Source organism: Pteropus vampyrus, unplaced genomic scaffold, assembly GCF_000151845.1.
Source record: "Pteropus vampyrus isolate Shadow unplaced genomic scaffold, Pvam_2.0 Scaffold357, whole genome shotgun sequence".
In the NCBI taxonomy this organism is placed as follows: Eukaryota; Metazoa; Chordata; class Mammalia; order Chiroptera; family Pteropodidae; genus Pteropus; species Pteropus vampyrus.
The window spans coordinates 871,358-886,530 of NW_011889138.1; the positions used below are offsets into that span (position 1 = coordinate 871,358).

The window sequence follows — 15,173 nt, forward strand, 5'->3', positions numbered from 1 at the left end:
TAAATGTCAATTATGTCTAGTTGGTCTAATGTGTCATTTAAGGATGTTATTTCCTTATTGATTTTCTGTTTGGATGATCTGTCCATATCTGACAATGGGGTATTTACGTCCCCTACTACCATAGTGTTTTGGTCTGTTTTTCCCTTTAGTTCTATTAGTAATTGCTTTACATATTTCAGGGCTCCCTGATTGGGAACATAGATTATTAATAAGTGTTATGTCTTCTTGGTGTGTGATTCCTTTTATCATTATGAACTGTCCATCAGTATCTTTCTTTACCTTTTTTATTTTGAAGTTTATTTCATCTAATATTAGTACCACTACTCCTGCTTTTCTCTGAATGCCATTTTCTTGAAATATCATTTTTCCATCCTTACACTTTGAGTCTATATTTGTCTTTGGAGCTGAGATGTGTCTCCTGGAGGCAGCATATGGTTGGGTTTTGTTTTTTGACCCTTTCTGAAACTTCGTGCCTTATTATTGGTGAGTTCAGTCCATCTACATTTAGCGTGATTATTGAAATATGAGGTCTTCTTATAGCCATTTTATCTTTTGCTTTCTGGTAGCTTGGTATTTCCATTGCTTCCTTGTCCTTGTGTTTCTGTTTTCTTTATATTGATTAGCTTTTGTGAGTTTTCCCTCTGGTTCTTCTTGTTTTTTTTTTTATGCTATATACTTCAGTTCTGAATCTTTGGTGTGTGGTTACCATTACGAATATGAAAAAGATAGTTATATATATACAGTCATCCATTTTCTTCTGTGTGTGCCTTATCTCCATTCTCCTTTGCGAATCTGGATCTTTGAATCCTCCTCTTTTCAGTCATTGTAATCTCAATTTGTCCCTGTGTAAGCTGAACGTTCATTACTATCTTTCTGTAGCAATTCTCTTATTATTTAAGCTTATAATGCCTGTTCTTAGTAAGGGTTGCACTCCTCTGCTTCTATTTGCCTGATAGTCACTTTATACCTAATTATGGGCTTGTTTGGTTTTTTTGGTCATTTTGTTTTTGGTGAGCTGACCCCTTTCAATATTTCTTGTAGTGCAGGCCTCATAGTGGAGAATTTCCTCAATTTTTGTATGTCTGGAAAGGTCTTAATTTCTCCTTCATATCTAAAGGAGAGCTTAGCTGGATACATTATTCTAGGCTGGTAGTTCTTTTCACTTAATAGTTTAAATATTTAATTCCTTTTTTTTTTTTTTTTTTGCCTTATAAGGTTTGAGCTGAGAAGTCTGAGGATAATCTAATGGAATTTCCTTTATAAGCTACCATTTTCTTCTCCCTGGCTGCCCTGAGAATTCTATCTTTGTTGTTGATTTTTGATAAATTTAATGCAATGTGTCTTGGTGAAGGCCTTTTTGGGTTGAGATAATTGAGTGTTCTGTTGACTTCTTGAATTCCAAGCTCCAGCTCATTCCTTAGATTTGGGAAATTTTTGTCAACTATTTGTCTGCAAATGCTTTCTAGTCCCTGCTCCTTTTCTTTGTCTTCAATAATGCCCATTATTCTTATGTTTCCTCTCCTGATGGTATCAGCTAGTTCTTGAATTTCTCTTTCATTATTTTTCATTCTTTGGTTTCTCTCTTCTTCCTTCTGATTTATTTCTAGATTTCTGTCTTTGATATCACTGATCATTTCCTTCATTTGGTCTACTCTATTTCCCAAGCTTGCTATTTCATTTTTCAACTCTTGCAGTGTGCTTTATTTATCTCTAGAAGATCTATTCTGTTCTTTTTGAGGGTTTCAGTCTCCTTACTCTGCTCATCTAGTTGTTTTTTCAATTCCTGAAATTGTTGATATGATTTGTTTTGGAACTCACTGAGTTTTTTCAGAAGTACTGTCCTGAATTCTCTGTCATTTACGTTGCATATTTCTTTGTCTGTAAGCTTATTTTCCGGAGATTTTTCTCTTTCTGAGGTGGCTTGTAACCTTGGTTGTTCATGGTGTTTAATGAACTATTTCTCTGCCTGGGCATTAATGAAAGTGTATTCAGTTTTTCCAGAAAGATTTATTATATAAAGGTCTCTCTTTAACCTGCTGCAAAAAAGGTGCTTTTCTTTTTGTTTCCAGTAGGTGGTGTCTAAACCTTTTGGATCCCTGCTTTATATAAAGCCTAAATAATGCCTCTTTTATTTTCTTGTAGATATCACGCTCATTACCTTTTGTTTCAGTCCTTGTCAGTGTCAGCGACAGTCTCAGCAGCATTCAGATTCCCCCAGGGCTCCGTGGTGATCACTCTCGGAGGGTATGTGCAGAGGGGCCCTCTGGGTTGGGAGTTGGGTGCTGCGGCTCAGCCTTAGATTTGCAACCGTGGCCAGTAAAAATCAACTGTTGTTTCTCTGCGGTCCCGTCCCACTTCTCTGCTTTCTGCCCTGATTACTAGGTCCTGCCGCCAGCTGCGCAGAACTCACAGCACTGCCAGGCATGGCAGTTCAGGAAGTCGCCACACCTTCTCCCCTCCCCCTCCTCTTGCAGGGAGCTCCGGAGGCTGTGAGAGGCAGCTTCTTTATTTCTCCCAGTCCACCTCCTGACATCTGGGGTTCTGACCTGTGGTAGTTCTTATGCACGCAGATCCCACGCTCAGACGTGCTGGTGTGGTTTAGGTGTTTTTTCTTGAGTTTTAGATGTTCAGCTTATTGTTGCTTCAAGGGGAGAGATCTGAGGACATCTCTCACTCCACCATGTTTCCCAGAATCTGGTAGCTTTGCGTATTTTAAACGTTGGTGGCAGAACTGGCTAGCAACATCTATTCAAAGACCTTTGCTGCCACTTAGCGGACATTGCAATAATAACTATACGAACGAGTTCTAAAATCAATGGTTACTGTTTTACCATTTAAAATGTTCCAAATAACCAAGATGTGTAAGCTACTAGTGGCCCAGCTTAGACAGTCACCTTGTTCTGTGAAAAACCTGAACTGGCAAAAAAACACTGCAGCCCTGGTTTTTCTAATTGTTTGCTCCTCAGACCTTGAAGCCCTACCTGTTGGAACTTTTTTCTTGAATGCTGTAAGCACTGAGCTGATCGAGAAGAGAAGGTTTAGGTGATGAGACGTCCAGTTGAAAGAATGTATGAGGGGTTGACATGAGAATGAAATGGCAGGCACCAATTTTATTGTGTGGAGTGCACTTCTGTTTCTAGAAGTACAGTTCTATTGCGGGGAGCGCAGTATTGCTCTCATTTTTCCTGCTCCCCTTCTTGTGCTCCCCTTCTGCTCTTCAAGGGCCTGCATGGCTCCATACATAGCAGAGTATAATAGTGGCATTCAGACACACATGCATGATTCAATAAGCTGAAGCATGTTTACATATTTTAGACTCAGGCGTCCTACTACACTAATGTAACAGTCTAAATCCAGGTCCTATTCCTAGCCGGGATCCTAGATAACATCCAGACCTTGGACCAGCCAGACCTTGGACCAGCTGGGCCTGGCGCCCACAAATGCCAATACACAAGATAATTTCCCACCGTGAGATCTCACTTTGCTAGCCCGAATGGAGGGTTAAGGAGAGAATGGGATGGGAAGAAATAAAAACAGGTCTGTCCACCTGAGGTCTCATGCCGTGTCCCCTTTAGATATTTAAACGTCCCAATTTTGTGCCCTTTGCAGGCATATGTTTAATAGACTTGAGACCTCCCTGGACTATAGTCACAACCTCCTGTGAAGCTATAATTATTTCAAAATAAAACTAAACCACGCAAAACCTTTCCTAGGTGATACCACATCTACAGTGAAGAATGAAAGGTGGTGGTCTGCGAATCTTAGCATGAAAACAGTCTAATTCTAGAGGGCTAGTTAGAGCAGTGTGCTGGACCCACAACCAGGGTCTCTGATTCAGCAGGTTGGGTTTAGGGCCTGATGGCTTCAATTCCTGGCAAGCAGCCTAGATGTTTGGATGCAGCGGGTCGGAGAAGCAGGAGTGATCAAATGGTTGGTCATACGTGACCCCACTCATCCTCCTCCTGAACCCTAGCTATGCTCTCCAAGAGGGTCTGAGGCATGGGGGACACAGTGGTGCAAGGAGCAGACCACTCTGGACACACAGCAGCATCCAGCCTCTGTAGGCTGGGCATGGAGGTGGGTGTTTGAGCCACTGGAATGAACTCACTGGTTTCAATGAGAGAGTAGAGACTCTGAGTGACAAGTCACATAGCAATCACTACAGTTACCACAATTGATGACAAGAAAACCCTGATCTGGCAAAGTCAGCCCACACTAGGGTCAATCCCCCAAGACTGGGCCATACCCCAGACCAATCTAACTCTCCTCTCTTGGTGTGGCCCGGCATGGGTGTTTTTGTTCGGTTTTGCTTTTCTAACTTTTCATGTGATTTCAACAGGCACACAAATTGGAAAGTGGGGCTATAAAAAAAAACAAAAAACTTTGTATCTGGTTAATTGATGACAGAGACCCTAGGATTAAAATCAATGACTTGGTTGTGTCATCAAAAAAAATTTTTTTTGGTCCCACGAAGGAAGTTGGACTGAATCATGGAGGTGGAGAGCCAGTTTCCGCTCAGCCCCCAAATTGCTCACAGCCCAGTTTTGAGGTGAAAACAGTCCACACACACAGATCATGGACAATGAGCCTGCCTCAAGGAAGTCTTCGAAAGCATCTCCCCAAGGGGCCTGAAGACTTTTGTAGATGGGCCACCAGGGGAAGACACCAGACCTTCACAGATGGCTGGGCCCTGCCTGTGAGTTAAACCCACTCCAATGTTCTCAACATGTCCCCAGACCAACAGTATTGGAACTTGTTTTTAAAATGCAGATGCTCAGGTCCTCAAAAATGAGGGAAATATGAGAAAGTGTCACCAAGAGGAGTCTTGAGGAGACAAGATGACTAAATGCAATGTGGTGTCCTGGCGGGAGAATAGTGGCTGGAACAGTGGGACACAATGTGAACACCGAGGAAATCTCAAAGCACAGCCATTGTTTCACTTCGATATACTGAATTAGCCATCCGTTGTGACAAATGCCGCATACTGGTATGCGATGTGACTAACAGGGCCGGAATCTGATGGACTTCAGAAAACCATCCTGAAACCCTGTTCATCTCAAAATCCAGATCCTCAGGCCCCACCGCAGAGCCACCAAGTCAGAAACAGAATGTGGGGCCCCTCATCTGTAGTTCAGCAAAGCTCTCGGGGTGCTGATGGAACATTGAGGTCAACCGATAGCTAGTGGCTCAAAATGCCCTGTTGTCCATTAGTCACAGTGGAAATGGGTAGGTTGCCAAATTTAGCAAATAAAAATAGAGAATGCAGGGGGGAAATATAAAAATGAGTAGATGAAGAACAAAGGATTTTTAGAGCAGGGAAACTACTCTGTGTGACACTATAACAGTGGATAAATGTCATTATACATTCATCTAAACCCACAGAATGCACAGCACCAAGACTGAGCCCTAATGTAAACCATAGACTCTGGGTGAAAAGGATATGTCCATATAGGTTCATCAGTTGTAACAAATGCACCATCTGATGTGGGGTGTTGGTTGTGGCAGGTGCTCTGTGCAGTGGGGGGCAGGAGAGGTATGGGAAATCTCTACTTTCTGTTCAATTTTGCCATGAAACTACAACTGCTCTTAAAATGTCTTTTTAAAAAACACAAGATGCTCAGTGAAATTTGAATTTCAGGTAAATGGATAATTCAGAACATATGTGTACTAAAAAAATGTTTGTTTGAAATTCAGATTTCACTGGTGTCCTTCAGTTAATCTGATCACCCTACTGAGATCATGCTATTTTACAATGAAATAACAGATAACAAGGGGACAACCAGCAGCCTTGGTCTAATTACAAAATATTTATCAAAACAACTAATGATGCTATTCATTGGAAGAATAGCACCATTAAAAAAAAAAAACCTATAAGGAAGAGAACAATAGGACATAATGAAACAAAAAACAAAAACCAATAGAGAGATAATTATTCAAAAATCCTAATTCCATTTTATAGAACACTCACTGTGTTCCAGAAACTGTATAAGTACTTCACACATCATATATCATTTTTGCAACACAGGTGACGAATCACCATCAATTTCCTTCTTGAGCGGAAGGGACTTGGGCTTGATGGCAGAATCTTTGAGTGGTCACTTTCAAATGTGTTTTTTGGTGCCGTTTCAAAGTTCCCAGCTGACGAAAGTCCTGGTGGCACTGGTGACACAGGTAGGGCTTTGCCCCCGAGTGAGTGCGCAGGTGGACATTGAGGTTCCCTTTGTGGTTGAAGTGTTTGTCACAGACTTCACACTGGTAAGGTTTCTCATTTGTGTGGACCCGCTGGTGACTTCGCAGGGTGGAGTCGTGGGTGAACTGTTTGAAGCAGACTTTACAGGTGTACGGCTTCTCCCCAGTGTGGACCCGCTGGTGAACTCGGAGGTCTGAGGACTGCATGAAACCCTTGAGACAGACCATGCACTTGAAGGGTCTGTCTCCTGTGTGTGTCCTCTGGTGAACGTTCAACTGAGATTCATAATTAAATCTTTTCTTGCATGTGCCACACTCATATGGTGTCTGTCTCGTGGCTTCTTTCCTCACCGAATGACCAAATGGTCCCATGGTGATTGGTGAATGCTTTGAGTTAGACCTGAGTTGTCTGGAGAATTCCTCCGTGTCCAATGACATGGCTCCTTCTTGAGGCGCCTCTTGGGGAATGGAGGTATTGCCCTGTTTTCTTCTTTGGGGATCCCTTGGACTCCAAGAGTCTTTTCCTTTCCAACTCTGGGTCAAAACCTCTGTCTCTGAACCATGGGTGCAAGGTACGTCGGCATCCACATTTTTAATACAAGTTGCTTCTTGGGGGTTCTTCCCATCCTCTGCCCTCACAGACTCTTCTGGAAGAAAGAGTTTAACACAGAACATTTGATAAAGTTTTTGGCAATAGTATCCAACACATCTGAACTAACAGTGTGTTGGCTGGGAACTTTCTCGCCAACCAACAAACTTGAGAGGTTAGACTGCAGGATTCTCTGGAAAGTCGGTGATGGAGAAGGCCTGGCATTAAGAGCCAGCTCTCCCCAGGAGATGGTGGTGATGGAAATCCAGCCCGGCACCCGGCTTAGGAAGAGTTGCTAACCCCCCTGAAGTCCCCATTTCCATATTCACCAGGACACTTTAGAGGCCGGGACTCTGGGGATGTCATCATCTCTTCCTTGTCTTCCATCGGATCCTCCTCTGAGTTCTGTGCGGGTCTCAGACCCTCCAGTTCACCTTTTTCAGGAACAGTCTCTGGCAGAACTCCCCAACCCTGGCAATGGCAACCAAGTATAATTACGAACATGTGTCAGTGGAAAGCTATAGCTTGTCTCATCTCTTCCCATCTTGCCATCTCCCTGATCAGAGATGCCAGCTTTCCTAACAGTTTTGTAGATTTGCCCAGACCTCCTTGGGACTACCCCATCATCCCTGATATAATCATCACCTGATTCTCCAAGTCTGTCATTAATCTGTACCCACCAAACCATAAAATCAAGTCCATACACCACAGTTTTCACTCTCAGTTCCCTAATGATGTACCTCTCCCTGTCACCCCAGCTTCTGACCGTGGGAGCCAAATGACTAGACCCAGGTCTCCCAACTCAGCACTACTGATACTTTGGCTAGAATCTTTGTTGTGGGGGCCTGTCCTGTGCCTTTAAAGTGACAAACAGCATTCCTGGTCTCCACTCACTAAATGTCAATACCATTCCTCAGCTGACTCCCATTTTGACAACCAAATACATCTCCAGACATTGACAAAGGTCTTCTAGAAGGCAAAGAGACTCCTTTAATTTCAACAATTGACAGAATTCTGAATATTGGTCCTTTGAGCAATTGTCATTCCATTGGTGCCTTTGAGAAAAATTAGCTTTCAGTTCACTGACCTGCAGCAAACTGACCTGGTACCATTTCACAGAAACTATCTCCTTCTCCCCACCCTTAACACAAAAAAAGCTTGAATGATAGAGGGACAAAGGTTGACAGGTCTTTATTGTCCACACTGGCTCAGAAATGTCTCTGGATTTAATGTATCCATGAGAATTGCTAGGTAAATGGATCCAGTTTTGACACTCTAGCAGCTATACCCACTGCTTTCTCTTGTACTTCCCACCTGTCCTCAGAGATCAGAGCATGACACTCACCTGTCCCCTTGACATTTCATCAATTCTCGGCACATCCTCCAGCTTTTGGAAGACCTTCTGGCTGTTCTCAGGATGTATCTCTGTCTTACTCACAGAGGATGGAGGCTTTCTGGACAAGTCTGTCACATCATCTGTGTCACTGACCTCAGCTTCAGCCATCACAACATCCGAATTTCGCAGAAGAAATTTCTGTCCTTGTAAACTGACTACGGTCTGTGGGAGAAAATAAAACAAGGTAAGAACTGAGATGTGGCCTTCAGACTCCCTGTATGCATCCCACCCAACCCCAACATTGCCAGATGCTCCCTGGGGGAGAGGTGGAACCACCCCACCCCCTGGCATTGGATAACTACTGGCCTAGATCAAGATTAGGTGGTCTCACCTTTGAATTGTCACAATACATCTCTGATTTGACTCTGGCCACAATATCTGATCAACCTGCATACCTACCCCATTTTTTCTGCCTCCTCACCTAAAAATCAGCTCAAGCTGTTTCATCCTGATACATGCTTTGTCCACCCCCGAGCTAGGAAGGTAAGATGTGGCGTGATGAAAATCTAACACTTTGCCAAAGAGATGCTTCAAATGTTTGGGGTTTACATTTCACTTAACCGGGTCTTAAGAATGCCTTTATGATTATTCCAGATTAACCTTTTTCTGTTCCTCACATCAAGTTTTCCACCATGTGGCCAAAGCTTATCGTTCCCATCCTCAGCTCACCCCTAAAGGATTCTGCCACACACCAGAGTGCACAGGAAAAGGATTGCCACATCGAACTATCTTGGTGCCCTCCTGTTCATGTACAAAATTACCTCTAAATGAACTTACATCCCCAAGACTGGAGCAAATATATGCCATGTGCTACACCAGGTTTCATCTCCACCTAGATTCTCTTGACTCTTGCTTCTTTTCCCCCTTTCCCTTCCTTGACTCTTTCTTCAAAGCATGCAGGCACTCAAACTACCATAATGAAAAGTGTCCCCATGGAAGTGTTTCCTAGTCCAGGGCCCATTTTTACCTGGTGGAACATTGGGCAAAGAGCCAAGTTTTGCCATTGACACCTAGTTGGGAGAGGCAAGGGATGCTGCTAACATCCTACAATGCTCAGGATGCCCCAGAGCACAGAGTGGTCCATCCTGAAATATCACTACTACCAGTTTGAGAAATCCTGGTCTAGTCAAACACCCACTGATATGATAACAATCAACTGATATGTTATAACAGTCATATCAGTTTCTATCCCAGCTCCTTCTTTTTCCCTCAGCATCATCTCAAGACTCTAATTACCAAAGTACGGGTGTCAGGCTCCCTTTTCCTTGAACCTCTAGAATATCCCTACACAACTGTCCCCATGAGAGGCAAGACAGGTGACAGTAAAGTGTGTAGACTCATGAGACCTATTGCCCAGGCTGAGACTGTGTCACTGTTTGGATGTATCCCATCTGTGCCTCAGTTTCCTCACCAGTAGCATTCCCTCTGCTCCCCATTGTGACAGCCAAAAATGTCTCTAAACATGGCCAAGGGTCCTCTGAGGGTTAGACACTCCCTTTCGAGAACCACGAATCTTGAATAAACCCCTTATGCCATTTCTAGTCCAACCCCACCTCGCGGCCCCCATACCCGCTGTACCTTCATTAAGGTCCTACTCACCCATTTCTTGGGTTTCGCATTGCTTCTTAGCATGTCCTCCAGGTCTTTGCAACTGTCTACGCCACTTTCTTTGACTAAGACCTGGAGCTCCTGTGGCATGGAGATCATGAACTGCTCCATCACCAGCTTATCCAGAATCTGATCCTTGGTGTGGACATCTGGCCTCAGCCACAGATGGCAGAGCTCTTGGAGCCTCCGCAGGTCTTCCACAGGGTCTGATTCTTCTGAGCCGGTAAACGCTCTAAAAGTGACGTGCCAAGTCTCAGCGTTGCAGTCTTGCCCTTCAGTAATGTTGAAATCTTGGAGTGGCACAGACTCTTGGGGTTTCCCATGACTCCACAAAAATGTCTGGTCAGTAGCCATATTTACTGGGAAATTTTCCAATACAACTTTGAGCAAACTTCTTGAAGCCAGTGTCTAATAGAGACTGATTTGAAGGCGTTTGCTCTATAATGGATTCAGAAGTCTGGGACAGGGAGGAGGGAATGAATCTGATTAATTTAGCTTCTTACTCCACGCTTGCTTCCCTTCTAAGTCCCTCCCCCTAATACTGGATGCCCAGCCCCCACTGGTCCTATCTTCAGCACCATAGAAGTTAATCCAGTTATTCTTCTGATGCCTATTTTTACTATATGTGCTGCTTTCTATGTCTGAATGGCCCCTAGGTTCTGATTTCTAAATGTAGAGGTGAGGCCAGTTTTCTCATCCGTAAATTGGGACCGTGTTCTTTCACTGGAAGTGAAATATGGTTGTGAAGTGTGAAGCTCCTAAAATCAATTTTAACAATCATATCAGTTTCTATAGCTTCTTGTCAAGAAAAGATACAGATCTTGACTGCTCATGTTTAATCACTGCATTAGTCAGGATCCTGTAGGAAAATACAGAAAAATACTTACACCCCAGGGATCCATGTGGTATAATAGCATGGGAAATATTAACATAAGGTTGTCTCCAACACATTTCCTTTGTTTGTCCCAGGGGAGGGACAGATATTTTGTTACTGTGGCAAAATGTGCAACATAAAACTCACTATTTCAGCTTTTATAAAGTGTATGGTTCCGTGCCACTAAGTGCATTTGTGATGTCGTCCAATCCAACCTTCACTGCTTTCTAGTTTCAGAACCTAATTTTCATCACCCCAAAAGAAAACCATGTGCCCAGTGAGCAGTCCTTCCCCTTCTCTGTCCACTCCCCCCACCCCCCCTGCCCATGACAACTCATTAATCTGCTTGGATTACTGGATTAATGGATCATATATATGTAATCTCACACCGGAAAATGGATTAAAATCTAACACTCTGAGATTTTCAGGAAGCGAGATTTTAAAAGAAAAGTTTTTCACAGGTCCTAAATCTAGCTTCCAAAGGCAAGAGCCACCTTCTATTATTCTCCAGAGACCCATTTTATTCCAAGTACAAGAGTGATGAAAAAATGCAGCCCAGTATCCCTCCTAGCCACAGGTAAGGGTCCACCTGAAGGTCTGATGAAAGAATTAGGAGGCGGGGTTGTTGGGCAAAGTCAGGGGAGAGCCAGGAGGTCGAGACCCTAGGAGAGGTGTGTGTGTAGGGAGGTGGCTCCCAGAGCTTTCTGTGTTCACAAGGTGGAAAAATATGTGAAAATACATGGAGATGTGAGAAAAGACAGCCTGAAATCCTGGGAATTGAAAGAGGTGTCATGTAACTGGCAACCTGGGGAAGGCAGGGATTCGACTGGTAATTTTTAATCACTTTGGGTTCTTTCACACTGAAGCAAGCCACAGAACCTCAAAAGAAAAAGAAAATCAGAGCCAAGATATGAAAGCAACCTAAGTGTCCATCAATAGATGACTGGATGAAGATGTGATACATATATACAATGGAATATTACTCAACTGTGAAAAAAGATGAAATCTTCCCATTTGCAACAACAGGGATGAATCTAGAGAATATTGTGCTCAGTAGAGTAAGGCAGACAGAGAAAAATAAATATCATGAGTTCGCTTATATGTGGAATCTAAAGAACAAAATAAACAAAACGGAACAAACTCATAGACACAGAGAACAAACTGGTGATTACCAGATGGAAGGGGTATTGGAGGGCTGGGTGACAAAGGTGATGGGATTAAGAAGCACAAATTGGTAGTTGCAAAATCATCACGGGTATGTAAAGAACAATACAGGGAATACAGTCAATAATATTGTAATAACTATGAATGGTGTCAGGTATGTACTAGACTAATCTAGGGAATCACTTAGTAAATTACATAAATGTCTAACCACTATGTTTTACACCTGAAACTAGTATTGTATGTCAACTGTCATTTAAAAATAAAATTAAATAAATAAATATATATATCGCCTCAACCTGCAAAAAAAATAAAATGAAATAAAATCTGGTACACGCTTCAGCATTTCACCTCTGAGGGGACTTGAGTACCAGTGAGAGCCATCGGACCAGCACCCAGCTAGAGAAAACGGCTCTGATCCTTACTGGATTAGTAGGCTGACATCAGGTCCTTCATTAAAGGTTTGAATTTACTCTGTGGATACTAAAATACAGGACCGCTTTTTTAGCAATAGTACGACATGGCTACAAATCTTTTTGGGAAAACTGCACCCCATACAGAAACATTTAAAGGTAACATATTTACCTAAAATTCCTAATGGTTGATTTTTTTTCATATTTTAGACCATTTGGGGACACTTGCTCAGCTCAGGGTTGTTTTAATTTTACACTTTAGCTTTAATTAGCTGTGGTGCCTTGAGCAAATCATTTAACTCTTCCAGAATGATAATCCTTCTTGTAAAGCGGAATGATGAAACCGACCCCTAAATTGTTTGAGGATAAAATAAGAGGATGCTGATAATACGCCTGGCACATTGTTACTGTTCGTAGTCATTGATACTTAAATCAGCGGTTCTCAACGAGGAGTCCTCTTACCCAGCCCCAAGGACATCTGGCAATGTCTGGAGACATTTTTGGTTGTCACAACCTGGGCACAGAGGGAGGGGAGCCACTGCTAAACGCCCTACAGATTATTATCTGATGCTTTCTGATCTTTTTCCCTCTTAACAATTCAGATTCCATCAGCAAGTTCATGTGAATAATGCACAGGACAGGCCGAAAATGTCAATAGTGCTGAAGTTGAGAACCCCTGGTTTAAAACATAAACCACACCATGTATATGTTAACCATGAGTTATACAAGGAATCAAAGTTAATACTGAGGTACAAGAGCAATCCACTGCTTTCACAAGGTCTCAGAGCTAATGCACAATGAACATAAACCTCAATCTTTCTGAAACCAACCTCTATCTGTCCTTGTTTCCAAGTGCCCTTAGACACCCCCACACATCACTTACCTCCTTCTCAGCCTCTGACTCTCAGCCTTCTTGAGTCTGGGACTGGATCTCGACCTGTGCCGTGAGCTGAGAAGTCTCTGTTTATATAGACGCTCCGGGCCTCACTTCCTATTAGCCCAGTGATTGGTTTAAGAACATGGAATGAACCATTTTAGACAATCACGTTGATTAGATTTCCCAGTAAAACCTCGCTAACAGAAACACTACGCTAGACTCAACGTTGGTTGTCTCAGTTCACTGAGTTATTTATCATACTTCTGAAGTGTCAGCAGGAGTCAGAGTCTGCAGATCCAAAAGTTTGAACCCATTTGGGTTACCCACTTTTTAAAAATTTAAGTGATTCTTAAATAATTTTATTTAAAATAAGATGGCAAGGCAAAGTGTGAGAAGAACATATTTCTAAGCAGACACTTGGAAAAGCAGAGGTCATACACCAAGAGAGAATGACAATGATGTCATATCAATTTAGCAAACCAAGATATTGAACAAGTGAGAAGTAATTATTAAAACACAAGGAATATTAGTAATTTTAAAAACATTTTTTACCATTTTTTAATATCTTGAAATTAACATGTTAAAAGTTTGCTCAAGGTAGATTAAATAACCGGTTTGCATTAGTCAATTCACCCTTTTATAAAAACAACAGAAACCAGAAAAAAAGCATGTAGACATCAGCCGTATATTGATCCCCTCCCTCCTGGGGTGGGGGAGGTGATTTATAGAGAGACTAATGCTCTACATGAATGTTATTGATTGAATCATTGAGTCTGGGTTGAATTTTAATCAACTCTGGGCATGATTAGATTACTATCCTGGAGGTTCCCATTGTTAATCAAATCATAACAAATCCATTCAAATAGTGACTTATTTGTTTCGGGTTCAAAGTCAACTTTTTAACATTTCAGATGAATTGTGGGGTGGTTGGCTTTAGACTAATTTTGGTTCCAATCCATGGGGACTCTTAGACGAGCCTTTTAACCCCGTGAACTTCAAACTCCTTCTGAGTAGAATCAAGGGATTTTGAAGAGTATGAGACTTTCAGGAAAGGGCCTGATACAAGCTTGTTTTGCCCCACAAATTATGATGATTATTTTCTGATGCTTTCTGATCTTTTTCCCTCTTAACTATTCAGATTCCATCAGTAAGTTCATGCGAATAATGCTAATGCCCAGAATTAACTAGGATCTGCCCAAAACTACCATCTACCTATCCAACTTATTCAAATCCTTCATTCTAGAAATTCTTCTCATTCTTGTTTGTAGCCTTCAAATTCTTTTTAGACTTTATGTTTTTAGAGCAGTTTTAGGTTTACAGCACCATGGCTTTTATTATTTTGACCTCAGATTTGCTGTAATTTCTCAACTGAGCTAAAAATATCTAATTTGGGTAGCTGTCTATGAAACTCTGAGCTCTCAGTTTTGTTTCTACATAAATTGTATTCTCTCTCTAGATTCACACTCTTGGCTGAATGATCAGATTTGGAAGACATCAGTGCTTTGACCTAGGCATTATTTTAATTACAGGACTAGATCCCTCCTTGCTCAGTCGAAATGCTTTTGTTAAATGCCTCTGAAGCAAATCTATCTTGGGAAATATTGATCTGTTGGCCTTTCTTTCTCACCCAGGATCCCTTATCTCTTTGCTCTGGTCATCCAAATAAGGTCTGTTGTTTAGTTAGTAGTTCTGGGCCATTACCATCTTCCTGCTGTAGACCATTCTACAGGGTTATGTAAGATGTGGTAACTGGAGGAGCCTGTGTAAAGGGTACACAGGAACTCTCTGATCTTCATTGTTTCTTTGGATATTTCCTCCTCTTCATTTTTATTTTCCCCTCTTTTGTGGAATCTTATTATCTCACGAATCCTATTATCTCCCAAGACTCTATATTTTGTGGCTTCTAGAAGAGTCCCCCATGTTATCTCTACCTCTCTAATTTGTTTTTCTGTTGTGTCCATTCTATCATATGTTCCAACTAATGTTATTTCACCTACTATATATATTTTTTAAACTAATATTCAATTATATTTATGTTTTTGAATTTTTATTCTTATTTCATCTGG

At 42.0% G+C, this 15,173-nt stretch overlaps 1 protein-coding gene across 1 annotated transcript; it reads right to left on the reverse strand.

Moving 5' to 3' along the window:
* Positions 1–6,039: 6,039 nt before the first annotated feature.
* Positions 6,040–10,214, reverse strand: ZSCAN5B (zinc finger and SCAN domain containing 5B). The gene is made up of 4 exons (XM_023522728.1): positions 9,774–10,214; positions 8,124–8,336; positions 7,108–7,249; positions 6,040–6,836 (listed from the first exon to the last, which is right to left on the reverse strand). Exons 1-4 carry the CDS (start codon positions 10,134–10,136, stop codon positions 6,040–6,042), a joined length of 1,515 nt encoding a protein of 504 aa, XP_023378496.1. The 5' UTR covers positions 10,137–10,214.
* Between the last annotated feature and the right edge of the window lie 4,959 nt (positions 10,215–15,173).

Excerpts from the sequence above, each read along its gene's own strand:
- ZSCAN5B (XM_023522728.1), bottom strand. The coding sequence starts at position 10,136 with ATGGCTACTGACCAGACATTTTTGTGGAGTCATGGGAAACCCCAAGAG. Across the intron at positions 8,337-9,773 it reads ATGCGAAACCCAAGAAATGG|ACCGTAGTCAGTTTACAAGG; the intron begins GTGAGTAGGACC and ends TTTCTCCCACAG. Across the intron at positions 6,837-7,107 it reads CCGGCCTCTAAAGTGTCCTG|AAGAGTCTGTGAGGGCAGAG; the intron begins GTGAATATGGAA and ends TCTTTCTTCCAG.